General features: G+C 42.1%; 2 protein-coding genes across 2 annotated transcripts in view; both read right to left on the bottom strand.

Moving 5' to 3' along the window:
- Positions 1 to 61: 61 nt before the first annotated feature.
- LOC115825543 (perforin-1-like) lies at positions 62 to 7,778 on the bottom strand. The gene is made up of 5 exons (XM_030789327.1): positions 7,550 to 7,778; positions 7,124 to 7,323; positions 6,095 to 6,142; positions 1,445 to 1,989; positions 62 to 1,271 (listed from the first exon to the last, which is right to left on the bottom strand). The coding sequence occupies exons 1-5, from the start codon at positions 7,776 to 7,778 to the stop codon at positions 62 to 64; spliced, it is 2,232 nt and encodes a 743-aa protein (XP_030645187.1).
- A 13,885-nt stretch (positions 7,779 to 21,663) lies between these two features.
- Positions 21,664 to 25,333, bottom strand: part of s100v2 (S100 calcium binding protein V2) — a 4,710-nt gene continuing 1,040 nt past the window's right edge. Inside the window, exons 2-3 of the mRNA XM_030788713.1 lie at positions 23,570 to 23,701; positions 21,664 to 22,320 (exon numbers count right to left, since the gene is read on the bottom strand). Coding sequence (XP_030644573.1) covers positions 22,153 to 22,320; positions 23,570 to 23,701 — 300 coding nt within the window. The 3' untranslated portion in view covers positions 21,664 to 22,152. The remainder of the gene's footprint in view (positions 22,321 to 23,569; positions 23,702 to 25,333) is intronic.

Genomic DNA, 25,333 nt, shown 5'->3' with positions numbered 1-25,333 from the left:
TTCTGAGAATATGAAATCTATTCTATGCAAGTAGCAGAAATGCAGTCTGAAGCTGAAATGATTACATATGACTGAATTCTTTCTCCTTAAAGCTCTTCATTCTCAATTCATCTGTGTAATTACGCCCTAATTCAAGCTTCCACAGGTCTTTAGCCAGAATGCCATTTCTGGAGTGGAATATCTTGGCCAGTGAGGATTCCATAGGAGAGGGAGAATATTCATTGCATTGTGGACCTTGCAGACTGGGAGCGCATTGCACAGTATAGGAAAAGAAGAAAGCACCATATTTAAAATAACAGCTATCACTGACTGTCCCACTTCTAAGACTGACAGAGCATGTCCCAAGAAAATCACTGTTCCAATAACTGTCTGCATCATAGACTTCAAATTTGAGGTTTGTACCCATGGATACTTGAATGGGCCCAAACTCAAATGACTCTGGCCAACGGGGGTTGTCATTATTGTTAATCACCTCAGTACGCTTAATTATAGAACCATATGACACCTTCACAGAGCCATCTGTTTGAGTTGTTACATCTCCATATAAACCTTTAGCCCTGAGCCCATAGACTCTCAGTGTAGCAAGACCTCTTCCAGCAGGACAGCAGTTTGAGTGTATGTTTCTACTTCTGTTACACACACAGGCACAACGATCTCTGGGATTGCACTGCCTCCCAATCCTACATTTTGCAGAACAAACATTCTTTAAGGCATAGTCCTTGATGTACTTCTCCACTGCTCTTTTCAGTCTGTCCCTGGCAGGATGTTTTTTATCTAACAGGAAGTGAAGTGGTTTGAGAGAGTAGGTGATCACGTCTGGTATGGTCTTCAAAGACTCCACCCATGTTTTAAGAGCATTCGGGTGCAATTTGCCAGAAAAAAGCAGATGTTCTCCATTGATGTTTCCTCCCATGACTTTTGTTTGACGTTCCCTGAACTCGCTGCTGAAACCTCGTCGAAGGCCCATCTTCCTCTTCAATGCTTCACAGTGCTGAAGCTCCGAGGACAGAGTTGCGCTCTTATAGGTTGCAGAGGCCTCAACTTCCAGGCAATCCTTCACTGCAGTGTCTGTTAGTCCACTCATTGTTGCCTTGCAGGTTCTGATTGATGTAATGGCTTTCATCATTCCACCCAGTGTAACCTTGGAGATGTAATGAGTGCCAAATGTGTCAATCAGCTCCTGATAGGCTTTAACATTGTCAGATTTTGGAAGGGTTGTAACAGCCTGAACAAACTGTTGATGGAGGGGGGGCTTGTTGATAACTCTGAAACTGTGAAGAAATTAAACGTTGGGTAATCATGCGTATCTTTATAGTCAAATCACAAAGTTTAACATCATATCAGCTTAACATCAAGTTATCGTAACATTACCAACAATATCTTTCAGTTTCATGGTTTTATGGTTTCACTCACTGGATCATCCAGCTATATTCTTTGCTCTTACCTGTAAAAGCTACATGTGACTTCATGTTTGGTGAAACTGTACTTGTCTTCCTTAGATTTCTTCATGGCAAATCTTGCCTCTCTTGAATGGGTTCCTCCATATGATTGTCCAGCGACGTTTGGTATGTCCAAACCAGCCTTCCAGCTATCTGAGACTGATGAAGTGGAATCATTGACAAGTGACTCGCTGGATTCATAGAGTCTGCTGGCGACCTTCATGGAGCATTGAGACCGTGCTCTCCAGTCCACTACAGCAACAGGCAATTTCTGCTTCACTTTGTTCATAAACCTGTTTATTATTAAAATGCAATTTCCATCTTGTTTGTTCCATTTTCGTGTGTCAATCACAAAGGAGCCCTTTCTCTCCATCTTTACAATGTCAAAACCTTCACCAGCGAGGTTGTATCCAGGTATAAAACCTGCATTCTTACACTCCTCTGGAGTGCCAAGCTTTTGCTTCTCAGAGATGACTTGGGAAAACTGAAGGTGGCACGCCCACCAGAAGGTGAAGCAAAACCACTTCGCCAGCATTTTCTGTGCAGTCTCCTAAAACACCAAATGTATGACAAACCTTTAAAAACAGTACAAGTAATTGACATGATGATCATTATTACGTTCATTCAAATGAAATTTATGCTAAGAAATTCAGTCTTATAATCCTCTTACTTTTTGTTTACCTGTGGAGATACTTGCTTCTCTGATCAGTGTCTTTATTACACTTGCATATATATATCTGTAATGGGGAGGGCGTGTTCTGTGCGTATCTATTACTCTGCGTAGGTCATTTTGTGGCTGAAAACAACTGTGGGTTGAGCTACTGAACCGAGAGCTACTCTCCAGTCTCTGAAGGATATCGTGACTGTAAGTATCGAGATGATGCAGTGAAGATGACTGTTAATCAAAGACTGAAGTAGAGTCTTTGGAGTTAGAGGCAAAGTTACATGCCGGTTACAGCTGATCTTGGAGATTAGCTGTGAAAATGTGATAAACAAATATATAATTAATACAAATACATAATGAATAACTATTCATAGTCACAGTATGCTTTGTCACAGTATTCATCTGTGAAACCTGGTGCACCTCTGTATGACATTGTTAATTCATATGATTACATATATACCAATGCAGAATAATGACAACAAAGTCTAAAATGAGTCATGAGTCTTGGAGGGCAGGTTTTCCTGTTGTTTGAACAGGAACATCAAGACATAGTATCATGACTAATACAATCACTTTTTTTTTTATCTTTCGATCACGCTTGCATTAATTTAAAACATTCAAGTTCTGTTATTAATTGCCTTTAATTTGATACTATGAAGTATGCGTGGTTCACAGAATGATGACCATAATAAGCAAATTCATTCTTGCACTTAAGATTTAATAATCTCCTGTGTATAGGGGTGATTATCAGTGGAGAACATTGTTAATATCCTTCGTATCCTGTTAATCATTTCTAAATGTTAAGGTGTAAGAGATGTCATTTGAAATGACTTTCAAATTTAGAACATCCTAAAGGATGAGAGCAGAAGTTAGATATCAGTGCTTAATAGAACTGAATTGAAGAATTGACATCACCGAGATATGGTCACAAAGAAAAAAAGGCTAACCATACTTAAGTCTCAGTTGTATGCAATTGTCTGTGTTAGACTAAAATCAACTAAGCATATGCCTCCCATGTTGTCTGATTTTCTTGACTTTACATGCTTGGTTTGGATGTCATAAAACCAGTAAATGATGATAAGGGGTGAGGTTTTTCTCATAGTCTTAAGTTCTTTGTTGGAACCGTGAACGTTTCATGTCTGCAGTTTTAACCCAGACCAATGGTGATAAACAACACTATCTACAATAAAAACTTATCTACAACTTAAAGTGCTATGGTACCATGTTTTCATGCTGTAGCAGCCACAACTGAAGTTGTGATAGTGTAAAACTTGAAATCTTTCGGAGGGGTTATTGTAGGCAACGCATCAGACGAGTTTGTAACTGAAATGCAGGCGCGTTTTTAGGCATAGCTAACCTAGGCAGTCGCCTAGGGCGCCACCTGTAGGAGGCTCGCCGATTGGGCACCCCCCACATACCCAGCCGCCCCCTTAAAAATATATACATTTTTGGGCCAATTCAATCTGTATGTATTTTTAATAATTATAAAAATAATATGAGTAACGCGCATTAAAACTTATTTATTTGTTATGAGTGAGATGATGAGAGAGATGCGTCTGTGTACGGTGGATGAGTGCACCAGTTGACAGTCCATCTGTTAAAATTTTCTTCGGGGTCTGTCTGCACTAATGAAAAGATCAAAACCATTGAGGACGCAGAAGAGAAAAGATGAGGGAGAAAGGAGACAAGAGTATAGAGGTGTGTTTTTAATGGACATTTTTAAAAGCATCTGTCTGTCTCTGGTTTGAGCTAATGTAGTGTGCTAAGCTAGCTAATTAGCTAAGCTAGATCTACCTAGAATGTAGCAGTACATAGCACTGGAGATGGGGTCGGTGTCAGTAGCTTAACAGGCTGATGGGCACCCTGCGCCTGTGCCTTGGAATGTTTTCACACCTCCTCTCTCATGACACTTAACCTGAAGCTCTTGATCCAGCCCGGCCAAAAAAACGTGTGAGTTTCATATATTCGGTGGCTTTTGGTTCAAAATCTGGGAAATGTCTTGTAAGCCCCTAGCTGAGCTCCCCATGCTCCCACGCTTCATCTTCCCATTTCTGACAAAACTGACCCATGGCCCTGACCGTGTGTCAAAAGGGGTAGGGGGGGGGAGGTGCTGAGCATTGTAAATAAATTGCGGTAAATAAATTGTGTAAATAAATTGAGGCCAGGATTTTCAACCTTTGCTGAAATTTTTTGTAAAAAAAAATGTATGATTTGTGCTACTAAAAATGTAGGCAGAGGCGCAGCATGTCCCTGTCTGCACACCCAAAGCCTGAGGGCCCTTTTGAACATTTAATGGAGTAGTTTATTGAGCTTACTCCATCCAAAGGTTATAAGTATTGTCTGGTAATTGCAGATATGTTCTCAAAGTGGATTGTATGTTTCCCATGCGTATGACTAAGACCAGTAGGCGATTGGTTATTTTTTAACAGGGGAGATGGCCCAATGGCCAATAGAGGAGATGGCTCAGAGTATATAGGGAGGTGGCAGGTTAACAAGGGGGATGGATTTTGGTCATTTTGCTAACAAGGGGGATGGCATCCCCCTCATCCCCCTACTAATCGCCTACTGACTAACACACCTAACACACTACTGACTAACGCACCTTTTCCCCAAAACAGCTTAACCCTCACTGGGATGGACAATGACATGTTACAGTTGCTGTGCTCTTGACAATGTTCTAAAGCTTATCTTCCCTAAGGTAAAGCTGCCCTACCTGAGCCAGCCTCAGCACAACTGCACAATACCCAGCCTGGAGAAAGCTCTGTCCTCCTTAACCTCAGTGAGAACTGCAACTCATCTTTGAGGGGTGCTTCCCCTGTGTGCATGTAATAAAGGAAAATGATTCATCACATTTTTTGTTGTCTCTGAGACTTAGCAACTCTCCATAAGGTTACTCCAAATTTCCCTTACACCTGACACCACAGGCTCTGTGGTGCTGAGGACATGTGTTGACCAGCTATATTCAGTTCAGTGTCTTTTCAACATAGCATTGAGGTTACCATGAATAACTTTCTTATGGTAAATATTGTTCATTATATTTGTTAAACAACTCAGTTTTAAACCATTATAGACCTGTAGACTTGACATCACATTGTCTGAATTATCAAAAGGTTTTGTTTGATTGTGCTCTCACTGGCTTGAAGTTTCACTCTGTGGATTGCTGAAATCTATGAGAATTGTGGCATGTCTAGTAGACCCAATTGATAGCAATTGAGAAAATCCACCAGGAGCTCAGAATTATGTTTTGCAGGTCTACAGATTAGAACAAACACCGAAGAAGTATTATGAAACAGCGCAAGGGCAACATCTTCAAAAAAATAAAAATTTGAGTGTTTTTGCAACAAAAGCACTTTTGTATGTTCATGCCATTAAACCTCTTTTTCTCTGTTGTAAAGTGTGGACACAAGTACAGTTAGGTGGAGAGGTCTCAGTAAGAATGATTCAGACATAACCATGTTTCGGTAAGAAATACAAAGCATGCAAGCTTCTGCTTTTCAGTTGTATCACCTATCAAGTTTTCAAGTTTTTATTTGTCACATGCCAAGGTACAGTGCACAGTAGCAGTGAAATGAAAGTCAGTAGCAGGGCAGACTGTGCAAAACTCACAATAAAAAAGTACATTTTAAGAAATAACTTAGTATGAAGAAAAGGAAAAGGAAAGAAAAGAGCTACATAGACCGTTAGGTCGGAATACCACCCTGAGGGATAAATGACTGAGAAATCATACATACAGTGAGTGTAGATATACATAGTATGAATATACATGCATACATATGGCAATGCAGTGGTAGGACTGAAGTTAGACTCCAGTATGGGCTACATTTAGTGTTCTGATGGCCTGGGGGAAGAAGCTCCTATGGAACCTGTGCAATAGTTAGAGCTGTACGAATACTGGAGTCCAACTGAGTACACTCCAATCCTCTGTGAGAAGGATGATTAGGCGGAGATTGGGGTTTAGTGCAATCCATCCTTTATTATAAGTTCAACTGACAATTGTGTTGGAGTACGATAGGCGTATGGGTGTATAGGTGTGGTATTTCTACAAGGAAACACAAAGGAATATAGACATTACAAATACGGTACACATTTCTAATATGAGCCGCTAGATGGCGTCAAACTATAACAAATGAACTTTCTGGCTCAGGATGAGTCAGCAAGAACTGCATCGTAAACATCGTAGATAGTCACTCAGAGAAATAGCAACATAATCTACTAAATGATAAAGAACGATTATATACGATGGCAAACATTTATATGGGCAAGAAGAACAACATCGTTCACGGAGTTAGACTTACTTAGGCATTCTATCGCAATGCACATATTGCCGCGTGATTAACATTCCCATTAATACCGTAAGAGAGACTTCGCGGCAGTTTAACCCAAAAACAATATGCAATACACACACACAAATGAACTGTTAGTTTCTTACTTCTTATTCACGCACACGAAGTTGGTAGAGCAATGAACTGCCGAACTACACATCACCGAAAACTGAACTTGAAAAAACAGTGCAAAAACCTGGGAGGAGGGTTTCGCAATGACGCAACACACGTCATCGCCCCAACTATCCCAATGCTAAGGGAGTTTTGCACAGAACCTCTCCGCATTGGTTATGAGGTTGCAGAGGTGTCTACCTGACTGCAGCTGCTGAAAGATTGTATGGTTTCGGTGATGGGGGTCCTTCATAATCCTGCTGGCTGTGGTGCTGCACCGCCAGGTACACAAGTCCTGGAGGGGTGTTAGAGCATTCCATGTGGTGCACTCAGCTAATCGCACCACCCTCTGCAGGGCCTTATGGTCCTGTGAAGAGCAGCTCCCATCAGGTGGTGATGCATCCTGTTAGAATGTTCTCGATGGCACCAGAGTAGACGATTTTTAAAATCTGTTTTGGCAGTCTCAATTTCCTAAGCAGTCTGAGGTGATAGGGGTGCTGACGTGCCTCTTTCAACAGCGCAGTAGTGTGGGTGGTCCATGTCAGGTCCTTGGTGATGAGTACTCCGAGGTATCAGAAACTGTTCACTGTCTCCACTGGGGCACCATTGCTGGAGAAGGGGGTGTAGCTTCTCTGTCGTGTCCTACAGAAGCCCACTACCAGGTCCTTTGTTTTGCTGACATTAAGGGAGAGGCAGTTGGCCTGGCACCATTTCATCAGGTCCTCCACCTCCTCCAGGTTGGCCCTCTTGTTTTTATTGGTGATCAGGCCCACCACCACAGTATCATCTGCAAATGTTTGTGTTGGATTGTGTTGGAGCTGCTCTTTGCCATACAGTCATGTGTGTACAAAGAGTACAGCGGGGGACTGAGGACAGAACCCGGGGAGCACCAGTGCTGAGGGTGAGAGAGGTGGATGTGAGGCTGCCCACCGTAACCACCTGTAGTCTACCTGTCAGGAAGTTCAGGATCCATTTGCACAGAGAGCTATGCAGTCCAAGTTACAAGACCTTACTGACCAGTAAGGGGGAGACTATGGTGTTAAAAGCTGAACTGTAGTCAATGAACAACATTCTAACATAGTTCCCCCAGCTGATGTCGAGACTGGACAGGGCAGTGTGCAGTACGTGAGAGACTGCATCATCAATGGGGTGATTGGGACGGTAAGTGAACTGAAGGGGGTCCAGAATGCATGGCAAAGAGAAGCAGATGTAGTTCTTCATAATCCTCTCAAAGCACCTCATTGTTTCAGATGTGAGGGCTACAGAGTGGTAGTCATTGATATCTCGTTGAGGAGGGCTTTTTGGGCACAGGTGCAATAACAGATCTTTTGAAAAATATGGGTACTACGGACTGAGCCGGGGGAGGTTGAAGATGGTTGTTAACATAGGGGTTAGCTGATCTGCGCAAGTTTTTAAGACACACGCAGGAATACCCAGGACCCGCTGCCTTCTCAGGGTTTACTCGTCTCAGAGCTCTCCTGACGTCATGCTCCAAGACAGTGAGTGTGTGCTTGCCTCCCTCAGCAGGGTTGGATTCGCAAGCACAAGTCTGCATGCTAATGTTAGTATCACTAGCACCAAACCGCATAAAGAAAGAGTTCAGGTTGTCAGCAAGAGAAGTGTCAGCACTCAGCACTGAGGAAACATTGCCTTTATAGTCAGATGTTGTCCGTATTCCTTGCTACATGCGTCAGGTGTCAGAGAGTTGGATCTGTGACTCTACTTTGTGCCTGTACCGTCGTTTTGCGTCTTTGACAGCCCTCCTTAGTTTGTATGATGCCGCTTTGTGGTCGTCCATGTTCCAATTCAGAAGACCGTTGTTGAAGGCAGCAGTATGTGCATTCAGTGATTCACATATGGATTTGTCTACGCATGATTTCTGGTTAGGAAAAGTCCTAACTTTCGTCATAGGGACTACATCGTCCACAAGCTTAGCAATGAAGCACATCACTACTTCTGCATATTCATTGACGTTGCCAGAGGAGGAGTCTACATCCGCCAGCATGTCTTGTTGGATGTCTTCTGATTGGGCAGCCCAGCGTCTGACCTCTCTCATCACCAGAGCCTCCTCTACCTATCTTTGTTTATATTCCGGGTATCAGGAAAATGGTGGCATGGTCAGATTTTCCAAATGCAGAAGAAAATTTTGCTTTGTAACCTCCCTTGAACTGAGTGTAGCGATGGTCCAGGGTATTTTCTCCTCTGGCGGGACATGAGATATGTTGCTGGAGATTTGGCATAACGCATTTTAAGTTTGCCTTGTTAAAGTCACCGGCCACTATGAGGGCTGCATCTGGATGTTTAGAAAGGTGACTGTTAAGCACATCATGAAGGTCTGATAGTGCAATGTCCATATCGGCTTGCGATGGGATGTTAACAGCCATAACTGAGGTGAACTCCTGGGGAAGGTAAAATGGATGTCACTTTATGGTTAAGTGTTCCAGATGAGGCGAACAGGAGTGTGAGGTGACTTTAACATTCCTGGGATCACACCAGTTGTTGTTGGTCATAAAGCAGGTCCCACCATCCTTGGATTTATCAGACTCTGCTGTTCTGTCCATATGCCAGATGGTGAAGGATTTTGTCGGCTGTATGGCTGTAAGGATTTTGTCGGCTCACCCTAATCATGTGTCATCTCCCTATTCCTGTTCAAGTTTCCTCTTGCAATCTCCGCAGGTGGCGTCCAAAGCATCCTCGCTGACGCAACCTGTCTAACCTCATCCATCCACCACGCTCTGCTAACACTGCTACTGGCATTTCAGGTGGTCTCTGGAACTGCCAATCGGCGGTACAAGAGGCCGACTTCATCTCCGCCCAAGCCTCCTTGATGTCCCTGCACTTTCTGGCCCTCACCGAGACGTGGATCACACCGGAGAACACGGCCACTCCCGCTGCCCTCTCCACGGCCTTTTCCTTCTCCCACACTCCCAGACCCTCGGGAAGGGGTGGGGGAACTGGCTTCCTGATCTCCCCCTCGTGGAGATTCCAAGCAACATCTCTCCCTTCTATCTCCCCAACATCGTTTGAATTTCATGCTGTTTCTGTTTATTCCCCTTATAAACTACATATGACTGTTCTCTACCGCCCCCCAGGCCCTCTGCAGTCATTCCTAGATGAACTTGACATCCTCCTCAGCGCCTTCCCTGAAGATGGCACTCCCATCCTGCTGCTAGGAGACTTCAACCTTCCGAATTCTACTCAGTCTGACAGCCTACTCTCCCTCCTTCAGTCCTTTGACTTTACCCTCGTGGAGTCCACTGCAACACACAAGGGCGGTAATCAACTGGACCTGGTCTTCACAAGAGGCTGCCTAGTTCCTGATCTCACGGTCACACCGCTTCAAACCTCAGATCACTTCTTCATGTCCTTCTCTCTCTCGATCTCTCCCTCCCTGAAATCCTCAGCACCCAAGCTACCACTCGCAGCTAGACGTAACCTTCGCACTCTCTCCTCTAGTGCCTTCTCTTCCATGGTCTGCTCCTCTCTCCCATCTGTAGGAGCCTTCTCACTTCTCCCCGTGGAAGAGAAGTCCTCTACGGTCCTCTCTGCGCTGGCCTCCACCCTGGACACCCTCTGCCCCCCAGTCACCAAACCGGCTCGCCTCTCCGCTCCCAGTCCCTGGTTGACTGATAGTATCCGTGCCGACAGAACCAAACTTCGCGCGGCTGAACGGAGATGGCGGAAATCGAGATCCTCCAACGACCTGTCCCACTACCACTCTCTTCTTTCTTCTTTCTCCTCTACCCTGTCCGCTGCCAAATCTGCCTTTTTCCACTCTAGGATCAACTCTGCCTCCTCCAACACCCGCAAACTCTTCTCCACCTTCTCCTCCCTCCTTTCTCCTCCTCCTCCTCCTCCTCCCTCATCCCCATCTGCTGATGACTTTGTCTCCTTCTTCGAGAAGAAGATCAATGACATCTGCGACTCCTTCCCCCCTTCCCCTCCCACCTCGGATCCTGCACCCTCCCCCCCCCGCTATCTTCTCCTGCTTCTCCCCTCTATCTGACGCTGAAGCTCTCTTACTTATCAAATCCCATCGTCCTACTACCTGTCCTCTTGATCCCATCCCCTCCCCTCTCTTTCAGGCCATCTCGGACGACATTCTGCCCTTCATCTCGTCCTTGATCAACAGCTCCCTATCTACTGGTACGGTTCCTTCTGCCCTGAAGAGAGCACGGGTCAAGCCACTGCTCAAGAAGCCCAGCCAAGACCCTGCTGATGTCAGTAGCTACCGCCCAGTCTCTCTCCTACCGTTTCTCTCCAAAACCTTGGAACGTGCAGTATATAACCAACTCTCACCATATCTTCTGCAGCACAATCTCCTGGATCAAAATCAATCCGGATTCAAAGCCGGCCACTCCACCGAGACGGCCCTCCTTGCTGTCACGGAGGAGCTCCACTTGGCCAGAGCGAAGTCTCTCAGCTCTGTCCTCATACTCCTAGACCTCTCCGCAGCATTCGACACGGTCAACCACCAGATCCTCCTCTCATCCCTTGCTGGGCTGGGCTTCGCGGGTTCTGCACTCGCATGGTTCAAGTCCTATCTGTCTGACCGTTCCTACCAGGTCTCTTGGAGGGAATCGGTCTCCTCCACCCGCACTCTACACACAGGTGTCCCACAAGGGTCAGTACTTGGTCCACTCCTCTTCTCCCTCTACACCAGATCACTTGGCCAGGTTATCTCCACCCATGGCCTCTCTTACCACTGCTACGCTGATGACACACAGCTGTTCTTCTCCTTCCCCCCCTCTGACTCCCAGGTTCAACCTCGCATCGCAGCCTGCCTAGCTGACATTGCCTCCTGGATGTCTGCTAACCATCTCAAACTTAACTCGGAGAAAACGGAGCTCCTGTTTTTTCCTGCTAAGAACTCCCCAGCGATCGACACTACAATCACCATCGAGGGATCTGCGGTGTTTCCCACCTCAGCAGCCAAAAACCTTGGCGTAACCCTTGACAACCAGCTGACATACTCCGGGCACATCGCAGCAGTCACACGATCCTGCAGATTCGCCCTATACAACATCAGGAGAATCCGCCCTTTCCTCACGCAACAGGCAACCCAGCTCCTGGTCCAAGCGCTTGTCATCTCCCGCCTGGACTACTGCAACGTTCTACTGGCTGGCTTGCCGGCCTGCGCCATCAGGCCGCTCCAGCTCGTGCAGAACGCCGCTGCACGCCTGGTATTCAACCTCCCTAAGCACTCTCATGTCACTCCACTGCTTACTGCACTCCACTGGCTTCCGGTAGCAGCCCGCATCCAGTTCAAGACACTGGTGCTGGCCTACCAGGCCACAAGAGGCTCTGCCCCATCATACCTTCAGTCTCTTATAACGCCTTACACCCCAACTCCGCTCCACGTCCTCCGGACAACTGACGGTCCCCTCACTCCGGGAACCCGGCAGCCGCTCCTCCCGACCACGCCTCTTCTCCGCCATTGCCCCGAGGTGGTGGAACGACCTCCCCCATGCAGTCAAGACTGCGGAGTCTCTTACCATCTTCCGCAGGAAACTGAAAACCCACCTCTTTAGAACACACCTGTCCCCCAATGCCTAACCTCCCTTCCCTAGAGAATAAAAAAAAAAAAAAAAAAAAAAAAAACCTTTGTCTTGTAGTTCTGTTTGTAAAGTATTCCAGGGGCGCAATGCGAAAGGGCAATTTGACGCTCAGTCTTATTATGATCTCTGTTGAAGGTATTAGAAATCCGACTGATGCACCAATTGTAAGTCGCTTTGGAAAAAAGCATCTGCCAAATAACTAAATTGTAAATTGTAAATTGTATGGCTCTGTCTGGCACCAAACAGGACAGCCATGTTTCAGTGAAACATAGGACATTGCAGTCTCTCAACGGCGCCATATCATATCATATTCTTCACTCGAAAGAGACCTGACATTTAATAAACTGGCATTTAATAAACCAAATGTCTGTTACAGTTAGTGCAGAATGGTGCTTTTTTTTATTGTTGTTGTTTTGGGGGGGGGGCCTTGGATAGACACTTAATAAATGAATAAAGCCTGGCCCTATGAGGTATATAATTATGGTTAATTACAGTTTACCGACTTGTATTAAGTAAAACAGGTAAAACAGGAGCAGGTAAAACAGGAGCAATGAGCCTTGTCTCGTTCCAAACGGCGAAAACGGACACTGTCTCACCGATACCCCAGAGCAACTAAAACAAACTAGAATGTTCCGCCTCACTGCTACCTTTAAAAAAAACAACAACAACAAAAATGCATTGCTCATTCCAATAGTACAGTGATGCCTACATGTATGCTGCTAATTGCTTAGTCTTTATTAGCACACTGGACTGCACTTTGAGTAACCGTTTTAATGGTCTTTAATATTGTTTTATATTCAGGGTATTGCCATCATAATTTCATTGTGTTGTTGTCTTGCACAGCAGTTTCTCCATGTTTCTTGTGTCTTTAAGCTCTCCCCCTTATCCCACTTCTAAGACTGACAGAGCATGTCCTAGAGAGATCACTGTTCCAATAACTGTCTGCATTATACACCTTAAATGTGGGTTTTTTTTTACCCTCAAAACTTAATAGGCCCAAACCTGAATGTCTCTGGCCAGCAGAGATTGTCACTATTCAAAATCACCTCAGTGCGCTTAGTTACAGAACCATACAACACCTGTATAGAGCCATCTGTTTTAGTTATTAAGGCTTCAGGATTCAGGATTCTTGACACAGACTTCAGGTTAAGACATCACGTTGACACTACGATTCCACTTGATCAAAAACTAGGGGAAAAAAATGAGGAAAAACTGGGAGTACTTATATAGAACAGAACAGGACTAGATTAACTGAACCAGGTGTCACCAAAGATTGACTTACAAGGTTAACTAATTAAAATCGGGGATTGCATAAACAAAGAATAAACAGCAAAGGGGGGGGGGGGACCAGGGTGTGACACTGGGTATTACATGAGCAGACAATACTAACCCTTAGAGGTGTCAGAGTCTTGTGTTAAGTTTGTCTGAATCAGATTCCAGAAAAGTTCTGAGGTCAAATCCTGTCACTCTTTCAATTCACTTTGCTTGAACATGCTTTTAACCTCACCTGTGTCTACAGTCTGGCAGGGATTCAAATTCATGTCTGTAAACTGAAACCAGTTAAAGAGATTTTAAGTGGTTCACTCTGATAACATAAATATTTAACATGCTAAATATAGTCTGATAATGCATCAGTTATATTCACTTTATTATTTATGTTACTCTCCCGTCATTTTGCCAAGCATATTGTTCTGTTTATAACGCAGGGTGGTTAAGGGGATGTGTGTTGACCATAACAGGCATGTGCAGTACTCTGTCACCCTCAAGTGGTTATCATAGTGATGTTCAAAATGTCTTATTTCATTTTGTATATCTGATCATTGGCAAGGTGAAGACACACAGATAACCAGCCCACTAAACTGAAAAAAACTGATTACACAAGGGAAATAATGTTGGTGCTTCTAGACAAATGTGGTTCCTGAGGTAATCAAACAATTCACACCCAGTCATGCTTGGGTTCATGTACAAGAATGTCAGACAGGCCCATTTGCCCATTCCTGTGTTTGCCATGGTTAGAAGAAACAGATCTTAGTGAGATGTTAATGGCTGATATTCAGGTTGTGGATTTGTTAGTCTTCCTCCAGGTCCTTCTGAAACCATGTGACGACATAGAGAGATGATTATACTATGGGCCATCTATTACCATTCTACCATTATATATATATATATATATATATATATATATATATATATATATATGTGCACTGTCGTGCAAGCCTCTGAGACCAGCTCTTTCATAACAAAGGAAAACAGTTATGCAGCTTCTTCCCTGGGAGCACTGTCAGAATGGTCTTTGCCATGATTATCACCATTAAATCCAAGATGTAAAATGGACATATTAATATCCATGTACCTGAGGCACATGTGCTGGTGCTTGAAAGAGATGATGATGAAGATGAATAGGATGAGAATCCAGAGGTGTCTTCACTGGAGCTGCCGCTGTTAATGAGCGTCACGTTAAATTAGTAGAGAGGCATGCTGTTCCCTAACACAGCAAAAATGGCATGTGTTTTCAACAAAAACCACCCGTCTAATGTATGCAGTTATGTGAAACATTAGTATTTTATCTGAGCTCTCATGCACTGGAATATTCTACGTTTGATATTTATGATACTCTGTGAAAGATGCCAGTGTAGATCCATTCATGGCCAGGCCTTCATAGCACATGTATTGACACTGTCACAGCTCTGAGAAAAGTTCAAGGTCAGGAGAGCAAATTCTCTAAGTAGGACCATTGCTCTTTAGAATCCCACATTTGCATTTACACCTCTTGAGCTAGGTTTTCTTCTATCAACCACTGGTGCAAAGTGTTACCATATATAGTGCCTGTGGTTCTTGTGTCATGTTTTTCTACATCTTCCCATTCTCAAGCTAATGAGAAATCACACATCTGAGCAAAAACAAAACCACATCCATAAAACCCTCTCACAGCACATTCTAGAACATTTGTAAGATTTTATTTCTTTACAAGAGGCAATTATGATATATATGCACAGAAAAGTATGAGGAGTAGCAAACATTGATGAAAGGCCTGAGCATAGATCTGGTCGATGAACTTTGTCTAAAGAATTACACTTTGAAGTGAAGAAATAGCTAAATATATTTAAGTTTAAGCTGAAATTTAAATTTTTGTCTGTCACAAACCACCATTATGCAAACAAACTCACTGGTATTTACCATCTAAAGCTAATATGTGCTATAAATGATGAATGGCATTAAAAATTATAATAAAAGCCAGTTTCCAGTTTCAGTACAGACATTGCAAGATATTAGATCGAAGAAAAGGAATGACAGAATATAATCTAATTTAAGTGAGTCTGATGAGGTCAAAATCCAGAAAGAGACCAAAAAAAATCAAAGGTTTATCAGCTGTTAGGCTATGCATGGGCCATGCCATCCAGCAAAACAGCCTGCCCCTGTTATGGGACACAAAACACTATATATATACATACATATATATATATATTTCATGCCTGAGAAAAATTCGTCCACAACAGCACAGCTTAAAGTTTACAACAGCGTTAAAAAAAAAGAGAGATCTGCATAAAACGGCAAGTACACACCAATTAGTCAGAGAGATGCTGATCAGAGCTGAAAGAAGAAGTTTCCTTATATCGTTGTGGTGGTTCAGTTATATATTATTGTATGTTTTTTTTTTTCTTTTTTAACTTTTTATTTTTTGGGAAAAAGGAAAAAGATTTAGTGGAAGTGCGTCAAATTCAGAATTCAAATTCACTGTTCTAATAAGTGACTTAGCGACCGGTGCATTACTACAATGAATGAAGGACGCTCTTACCTTTTGTTTCCCTGTGGAGATGCTTGCCTCTCTGATCAGTGCCTTTCATTACACTTGCGTATATATCACTGTAATGCGGTGAAGGGGGTAGGGTGTGCAATGTGCATATCTGTTGCTCTGTGTAGATCAGTGGTCATTTTGTGGCTGAAAACAACTGTGGGTTGAGCTCCTGAACCAAGAGCTACTCTGCAATCTTCAGAGGATGTTATGACTGTTAGAATCCAGATGATGAAATGAAGGTGATTGTTAATGAAAGGTTTAAGCAGAGTCTTTGGAGCTAGCAGCAAAGTTATAGGACAGTACATCTTGGAGATTTGCTGTGAAAATATGATAAACAAAAGCATAACTAATAACTATTCCTAATAAACTTCATCACAGTATTCATCAGTGAAACCTGATGTTCCTCTGTATGTCTCTTTAAACAGGCTAAGCTGAGATTCTTTTCGCATGTTTCATAAAGCGTGTCACTGTGATTGACTGGCTGATCGATCGATCAATTGATTGCCCTTTGGCAGTAGCTTTTGGCAATAGCACAGCACTACAGTGTTAAACATCAAGAGACTCATGAGTGAGTACATACACATCAAAGAACAAATTACCTCAAGGCAACAATTGAGAGATCCACATAATTACACATATACCAATCCAGAATAACTAGAATAAAATCTGAAATGAGCAAGCAGCGGGCCTTCATGTGCACTACTTTAAAGAATAAGACCACACTACTTTTAAAGTCATTCCGCTATCTGCTGTGGAATGTAAGCACACAACTGGGATGACAGATGCTCTAAAGGGCAAGTTTTCCACTTGCTTGAACAAGGACATCAAGACATGTTTTTTTTTTACTTTTGATCACTCTTGCATTAATTTAATATTCAAGTTCTGTTATTCATGCCTTTAATCTGATACGTTGATGTATGTGTGGTTCACAAATGACCTTTGAGTAATGACCTTTGTGAAGCTTTTTTTTTGACTGGAGCAGTTCCAGCACTTCTCTGTTTGTACAATAATCCCTCATTACTTAGAGATGTGTTTTACTCTTACCAGAATATGCTTTGATACGTTGTAGTTATGTGTTTTGTTGTGTTTTTTTAAATGATGTGATGCATCATTAGCGCAGTGCTTTGAAGTCTCAGTACAGTGATGCACAAAAAACAAATGCATTTGCAGTTACTCTCAAAATCAAAGGAACTGTGACTTTGTGAGTGGCACAATGCATATGACCAATATACTCAGAAACTTGAAATGACAACCACAGGTGTCATGCAGTATGTGCTACTTTGAGGTTAACAGCTTAAAGCGTGTGAATGAGGAGGGGTGAACAGAGAATGATGATGTCACGCTTGTTGAAAGAGGCTGTATGCAAATGCAGGTCAATGTTCTCTTTATTTATAATAAACATAACAAAAAAAAGGCTTCAAGAATTTACAAATTGCAGTTCTCAGGTTTTCAGGCAGGCAAAGAAACCAACGTTACCCAAGGTAAACGCTTTTTAAAAAAAAAAAAAAACCCAGGGAAAAAGAAGGAGTACTTATAAATAGCTAAATGAGGCAGAGCTAACTGAAAACAGGTGGAATCAATGATTGAAATGAACAAGACTGAACAAAGAAACCGGGACGTAGCAGACACACTAAACAAAACTGACCACTAGAGGGGGAACGGGACGAACTAAGGAAACAGAGAGGAACAGGGCATGACATATGATCATATTAAGCACTTTTGCGCTGAAGATTTCATAATTTTCTGTTAATGGATTACTAACAGTGGAGAACATTACTAATATCCTTAATATCCTATTAATCACTTCTTAATGCTATACTGATGTCAGAAAACACATGCATATGTGGCCTTTTTTACATATAGAGAACTGACTTTCAAATTTAGAATATCCTAAAGGATGAGAACAGAAGCTAGATATCACTGCTTAATAGAACTGAATTGAAGATTTGAGGTCACTGGGATATTGTCATAAAGAAAAAAAGGTTAACTATACTTAAGTCTCAGTCGTATGCAATTAAGTGTGTTAGACCAAAATCGACTAAGCGCACCTACCATGTTGTCGGATTTTCTTCACCTTACATAGCTTGGTTTGGATGTCAAACCAGTAAATGATGTTTATGGATGATGTTTTTCTTATAAACTTAAGCTCTTTTGTATAAATTTCTGTAAACTTGCAACAGTTGACAAATTATATATAGTTATTATTCACTTTACTGTGTCATGAACAGGTTTTCCCTTTTGCTAGTCACCATTGTGCCACTCCTGTTATCTCACTTAATGGGCTTTGAGATAGCAGACTATCGCCCGAACGTCACCGTGTGTCAGACAGTATGGGCTTTTAAACATGTGAGTATATGGAAGGGTGGTTATTTGCCTATGTGTGTGAGATTATGAAGCTGAGAGAGCAAACTGTTCAGTTGCATTGAAAGACAGAATGAAGACTCTGCAGGTTCTTCTCGTCTCAATTTTCATCGCCTTCTCTTTCAAGCACCAGCCAGCTGCAGCAGGTATGTGATATATCTTAGATTTTATTGGTGCTGAACACTGAAAAGATTGCACTTCCTGTGCTTTCAGGAAATAAACTGTTTATGAAGATTAATGAAAGAAAGCTGTTCTTGTAGGCATGCACCTGAGTGAGAGCTGTGTGATAGCCGAGTCCTGCCCAGCCAAGAGGTAACACATTACCTCTCAAAATTGATTTACTTTACCTGCCTTTGCTTTGACACATACATTCATGTGAATGTTAAAAATTTTTGCTGTTTTGCTGTCTCATTCCACCAGAAGATTTTGTCTTTGTTTTGCCATTAAACTCAGCTTGAGTTTTTACTCGTATTCAGAAATGCAGAATATTTAACTTAACTATCACTTAAAATAATGTTGTAAGTCAACAATGGAAGAATTACGTATTGGGAACTATTTGATTTGATTGCATTCACACTTAACATATGTGAATATAACCACTGAAAGGAGACACATCAGTGTTCCAGAGGCTACCTTATGCAAAGTGTCACAGACAACCCCTAATTCAATTCAAATTTCTCTTTTTTATTTACATCTTTAGACAATCAAAAGATAAGCTCATTGTTTTCCCATGGTCGCTCTCTGGAGAAGCAAAAGATCAGGCTGAGCTTCAAAGCAATGTTTGCCCCGGAACGTTCTGGAATGCTGAGTCAGGTTCTGTGACATCTCATTTTAAGGCCTCTCCAAAGAGCTTTCAAAACAGCGGTCAGTCCACTCCATCCTCTACATACAGAAGCAATGTTTCTTCTGTCAAAACTTCAGCATATGAGTCAAAAGCTCTGCCAAGTCCATCACATTTTGGTAGCTCACAGAAAACAGTGGGAAATGTTACTGCAGTGGACAAATCAACTGGCTGTGATCATCAGAACATTGTGGCACTAGAAGATGACCCAGTAGTAAATAAATCAGCTCTGTTCCTCTTCCAAAAACATCCTACGGGGTCAACGCTGTACCGCTACCATAAGGGAGTACTGGGTGTAGTAATAGGATCTGAGGTTGATTTGACCAAAGACAGTTGCGTGATACTGGTCGGCCATGGTCACAGAGGAACCAATGGGGTTACCAAGCTGGGTGGTTACACGCCCGAAGAAATTGCCGGGATAGTAGTTTCGATGAAAATTAAGGATGGACATTTACAGACCTTGAGGCTGATTGGTTGCGACCTTGGAAGTGATCACGAGTTTGCCCGACGACTGCTGGACAAACTAAGAGTCATCAAGGTGGAAACCAAACTGCATCTGCAACGCTCTCAGCTTTCTATAAGTCCCTCTGGGGAGATACTGACCAGTGAGGGAGATGTCTGGCGCCACAAAGATCTCAGCAAGGAAGTCATTGCCCGGCTAGACCAGGAAGGGAACCTTCTCACAAAAGTGGGTCAGGGAGAGAAAGGTGTGGTTATTAACAATTACAAAGGTCGTCCGCTCTATCAAGAAGTTCTGGACTGGCCAACACATCCCCAAATGTTTGTCCCTGCTGACTTCCGTAAGAAATACACCTACATTGACTGTCTGGAGGGGCTCACCTGGAGTCTGTTCTTTGAGGAAAACGAGAAAAGACGCGCCCCAGAGTATTATCCGGCAGACGGCCTCTCACAGTACTGGTTGAATGACCAGAAACCCAGCCAGGGAATTCCCATCAGACACATCACATCAATCCTAGACCTTGTCCGTGAAATCAGGCACAATGCTAGGGAGGACGAAAGTATTGACATGTATTACGTTCTAAACAATTACATATACAAAGTACAGAGGAGAACCTTTTACTCTTCACTAGTGGGCAAGTACGTAAATCCTAGTAGTCTGGATGAGATTCAAGAGTTCGTAGAGACCTTTGAAGGTCAAAAAGAACTTTACACTTTAGCTGAGTTGAGGGAGGGTCTAAAAGGATCCGAGTTTAATGACTTTTGCCGCCAGACATTCCAAGTCCAGAAGTGTGATAAGAACTGTGGTCTCTGGGGGCGTTATTTCATGAGGGCCGTCTTCTCGGCTTCGGTGAAGAACTTCCGAACCTTCTCGCTCTTCCTTATGAGTGTCATTGCCTGTGAGGTTAGTCGTTCAAAGGGGGAAGATGATTCCATCTGCATGGCATTTGTCGGGGACGACTATCCAATGGCAGCAGAGGACCCCTGGCCTGTGCACTATAGGCGTGGTTTCTACGGATGCACCGTAGTCAATGGGGATGAGATACGCAAACGTGAAAAAATTCTGTGGCTAGATATGGTGGTTGCCAAGGAGAATTCCTTATACAACAGATCAAAGAAGCTGATGGCGGTCGTCGATCACGATGAGAACACAGAGATCGGCATCTTTGGAAAAGTGAAAGTGATGAATAAATATGTGTTTTCATCTTTTATCGAAGCTTTCCGTGGGACTGTAGAAGGAAAGAAGTTGGCCAGAGGGTGTATGGGTCCTCCTGTGGCGGAGCCATATGAATGATATGTTGTAAGATATAGTCCTCCTGTGTTAATCATTCACACATACAGACTACAATGATTGTACGAAGTTAAATATCAATTTGAATTTCTCCATTTTACTTCTGATTCATTTCAAAGTTAGTTTATAACAAAAAAGAAACTTTAGCAGACATATCAGTAATTATTTAGAATCATCAAAAATGCTAATTGATTGCAAATGTAGTTGTTTGAATTCAGGCCTGCATATGTTTTTCTGACCTTAAATAAACATTTGAATATTTGACTGTTCTTAAGGCTGTGTTTTTGTATGTGTTGTGGAGGTGTGTTGCACAACTACTTACTCAGTGGATAATACATTTTCACCATCAAGGTAAATACACCCGTTTCCTATGACTACCTCTTCAAACGTAATCTGCTCATGTAAATTGAGAGAGTGCTGATGCAAATTGGGATAGTGGCCTTTTATAAAGAGCATGTAAATTGAGTGTTATTGATCATTGACGTGCCATTTGTGCCATGAATGTGACAGGATATCTATTGGGAATACTTCAAGTGGAAATTTACAAATATGCAAGAGGTGTTCACAAATATCAAACTATATTCAACACATAAACTAGAAGAGATGAGTGAGTGTCTTTTGATTTAGATGGGTAATAAAACTGAATGGTATTCAACAATTAAAAAAAATAGCATCGTTACAAAGTAAAAGTGATGAAACTAAAACAAGAAGTGCATTTTAATTTGAGTTTTATTATACGAAAATTAATGACTGCAGGATGTTAATGCATTTTTTTTTTATATTGGCCAAAGAACGTTACAAAATATAAATACAATGATGTGACAATTCCACTAAAACACACAACATGGAGATAAAGAGTATTTTCACTTGTATGATCAGAAGTAGAAAACAAAATAACAAATGCATTTTAATCTTAAGGAGTGGTATAAAAGGTTATGGCATTCCATTAATTTCGTCTACAGACTATGACATAGTGGAAAAACACCAAACCTGGATGGAAAAAATGTGGTGGGTTTAGTTTTGACAACTGCAAATGAGGGAAAATAGATCGAAGTTTCACTTTTGATGAACTACAAAGAACTACAGAGTAGAACAGGCGTTTTCCTTCTACAAAATGTGTCAGGTCAAGTTTTCTTCGGGGAAAAAAAAAAAACCAGAAGAAAAAAAGGAGATGTTAGTGGTCTGTGGGCAATTAAGTGGTTTGGGGTACAATACACTGACACGAGAAAGCTAGATTTTGAGTGGCCAACATGTTCTTTTCCTCTCCCTGTCTGGCCTGGTCTGCTGCTCGCTGTGTAAGGCCTGAACCCTCACAGTAGCACGCAGCTACACTTGGAGACCTTCTCATGACTGAGTAGGCCGTGTTGACTGGTGGCCACAGTCTGGATCAGGTTCCAGAAGTGTTTGAACGTGATTCCCTCCCCATCATTCACTCCCATCTGCTTCAGCACTTCTCCAAGCCCGTCCGTACCTGAAGTCTAGCAGGGTCACAGGCAGAAGCATAATGGTGAGTTGAACCAAATGAACACATAACAGTATAAATCAACATTTAAAAACAATGGCTCACTGTTGCTTGTTTTCACAGCTGTTAGTTCTATCTCTCTCAGAGAGAGAGAGAGAGAGAGAGAGAGAGAGAGAGAGAACATACAAACATACATACATACGTATATATACACACACACACACATATATATGTATATATGTATGTGTGTGTGTGTGTGTGTGTATGTGTATAATCCAGTGTCTTTCTCCTGTGACAAAGATCGTTGAGTTTGTTGCCCTCAGGTGGTCATTATGTCTAATTGCATGTTGCATTTCTGAACCAAAACACTCTCAGGAGATGTTTTCCAGCATTTTGAGTGTTCTAGAAACAGTCTGCAAATAAAAGGTAACGACTTTAATATGGCATCATTTCTGAAGAATTGGAAGAGCAGTTAGGTAAAATATTTCCCGTCATGATTCTACAGCTGAAACAATATTGTGAAATGTTACTGAGATAAAACCTATCAGGTTTGTTGTTGTTGTATTTGAAAGTCTGACAGCATACATGTGGCAGATGTTCTAAACATATGGCTTTGATAACGGGCTTAGTTTTCAACCTCCCTCGACAACCTGTAATTCTCTTTCCCTAAACTCTAATTTTTCTCATTTTTCAAGAAGTCCATGCATGCAAGATCATGACCAGTGCGTAACTTTTTAAATGTACCAGGGCTGTGGATACTTCATTGGAACAATAAACCAACAATGTTTTTCTGCATGGTAAAAGCCTTCAGGAAAGCAATAAATGGAATTAGTATCTTTTTAAGATCTCAAGCTAATTCCTTTGTTTAACACAAGCAGAAAAAAAATCCCTTGCTTCAACTACTGACATGGGGACGGAAAACTCTCTGTTATGCTCTCTGTTAAATTTTAAAAGCAATGTTTACCTTCCAAGAAATTCTGCCTTAGGCTTTTGACAGCCACCATGGCTTGCCACAACATGACCTCCAAAAGATACTTTTCACACTCTTTAAGCAATGTCAGTTTCTATTCCTTGACAGGGATTTATGTTCTCCACAAGAATGATGCATAGCAAAGCCTACATTCCCTCCTGTTTGGGCAACACCCTGTGTTTCTGCCTTCCACTGGGCTCAGTTCTGACTACACTAACTGGTTGACCATGCTTCACCCTTAGAGGTTCACACCCTTTGATAGATTGATGCAACCGGGATCGACAGGAGGGCTTACCTTGACCAAGTTGGGCAACTGGGAGGAAAGAAGGCCTTTAAATTCCTCTGTCTTCAGAGTGGCGCTATTGTCTGCAGAGGCAGCATGGAAATTTGTGACCAGAGTGTCGATGGCCCTCTCCAGATCTGAGTACTAAAGGAGAGACCAGAGAGAAAGAAAGAAAAGGAAAGAGAGAGAGGTCTGGATTACAAACGGTTGTGCTCATGTAAAACTGACACAGTTTAAATTAAGGGTGAAACAGTTACGAAATCTTGAAGTCTGTCCTATTACAAGGTCTTCTGCGATAGTAATCTTTCTGACCTAGTCCAACACAAACAAACAAGCAAATTTGTTTTAAGATAGTACACAAAATGTAAAAGTAGGATCTTGTCATCTGCTGACTATACCAAACAGTGAAATTTACATAACACCGTTACTAGGTCTAATCTATTCTACGGATGCCAAGTCATTCATATACATTTTACTGCTTTTTCATAGCAAAAGGGTTTTTCTTTCGAGCCAGGTCTGACAAACAAAGAATTGAAAAAGTGCAAGTGTGGTGTTCACTGTCTTTCATTATTGTACAGAATGGCCAGAACACAGAATTATTCACGTGTTTTGCATGCTACTAGCAGTGCTCAGTGCCCAAACTGATTCATATGTGAAGGCAGCGCCTTGTTAGATTTTGAAATACTACACCTTGAGAATTTCATTAACCTTCACTCAACAGAGCAAAAGAAAGGACTGAAAATGAATCCTAAAATCAACACAATGAATAAGAAAAAAGGATAAAAGCAGACATTTTCATAATAATTTCATAAAGGTTGTTAATGAAGTTTGACATGTTAAATTTAGCCTGTTATTGGAAGTCTGACTGTTTATTTTATTTTATTTTTTTTACAGCAATGACTGCATAATGACTGTATTATATGAACACTTATCCACTCGACTCACACCTCTGTCTATGCCCCTGCCTTTGTACTAAAACAACTCTCTCGCATTGTAACTAATGCCTTTTAGTCACTGGTCATCAGCTACTCTTAAACTAAGCCTTGCTGCATATTACTGTGTATGTGAAAGACAGACATTTTGATGAGTAGAGGTGGTGAAAGTAAAAGTAGAAGTACTCTTGCTAAAAAACAAATACTCTAAGTAGAGTTAAACTAACAACCGTTTTTGTACATTGTAAGTGAGTGACTCTTTTACTCTTACTTAAATATCTTTCAGGAGGGATATTCCTTAAAGTCATTTTTTTTGTTTAGGATAAGTACTTCTACTTTTACTTTGCTACCTCTGTTGATGTGTATTCCATTTTTGTGTTTTCTTATGCTGCTGCTGCATAAGAAACTGGACATTTTACATGTCTTCTGCTTGCTCTAACACAGCTGATTTAACTCATCAGCTAATAAGTTTGCTGTGCTCAAGCAGGTGGCGTAGAACTCAGAGAGAATTAAAATACTGAGAGCTGCAGGCCTTGAGGGGCCAGGCCTGGGAAAAACTGTTTTGGTTGGATGTCCTCCTCACCCTAGAGTTCTGATACATCAATCATTTTAAAGGATTACAGCGCGAAATAATACACATATAACTGTATATACATATGACGCGCTGCATAAGACATTCTTGAAAAATTGCGATTTGAATGGATTGTTTTCGTGATTGTTGCTCATGCTCAAAGCATGGGGAAGACAAAAACAGACAAATGGCTCCCCACAGCGATTTCCGTTTAGAGAGAGATAGATTATCCCAGATGGCTTGCCACGAAAAATAGTGTATTAATGTCGAATA

The sequence above is a fragment of the Chanos chanos genome, chromosome 12, assembly GCF_902362185.1.
Source record: "Chanos chanos chromosome 12, fChaCha1.1, whole genome shotgun sequence".
NCBI classification, from domain to species: domain Eukaryota; kingdom Metazoa; phylum Chordata; class Actinopteri; order Gonorynchiformes; family Chanidae; genus Chanos; species Chanos chanos.
The sequence above is the reverse complement of the archived record's forward strand: the minus strand, read 5'-3'. Positions and strand labels throughout refer to the sequence as shown.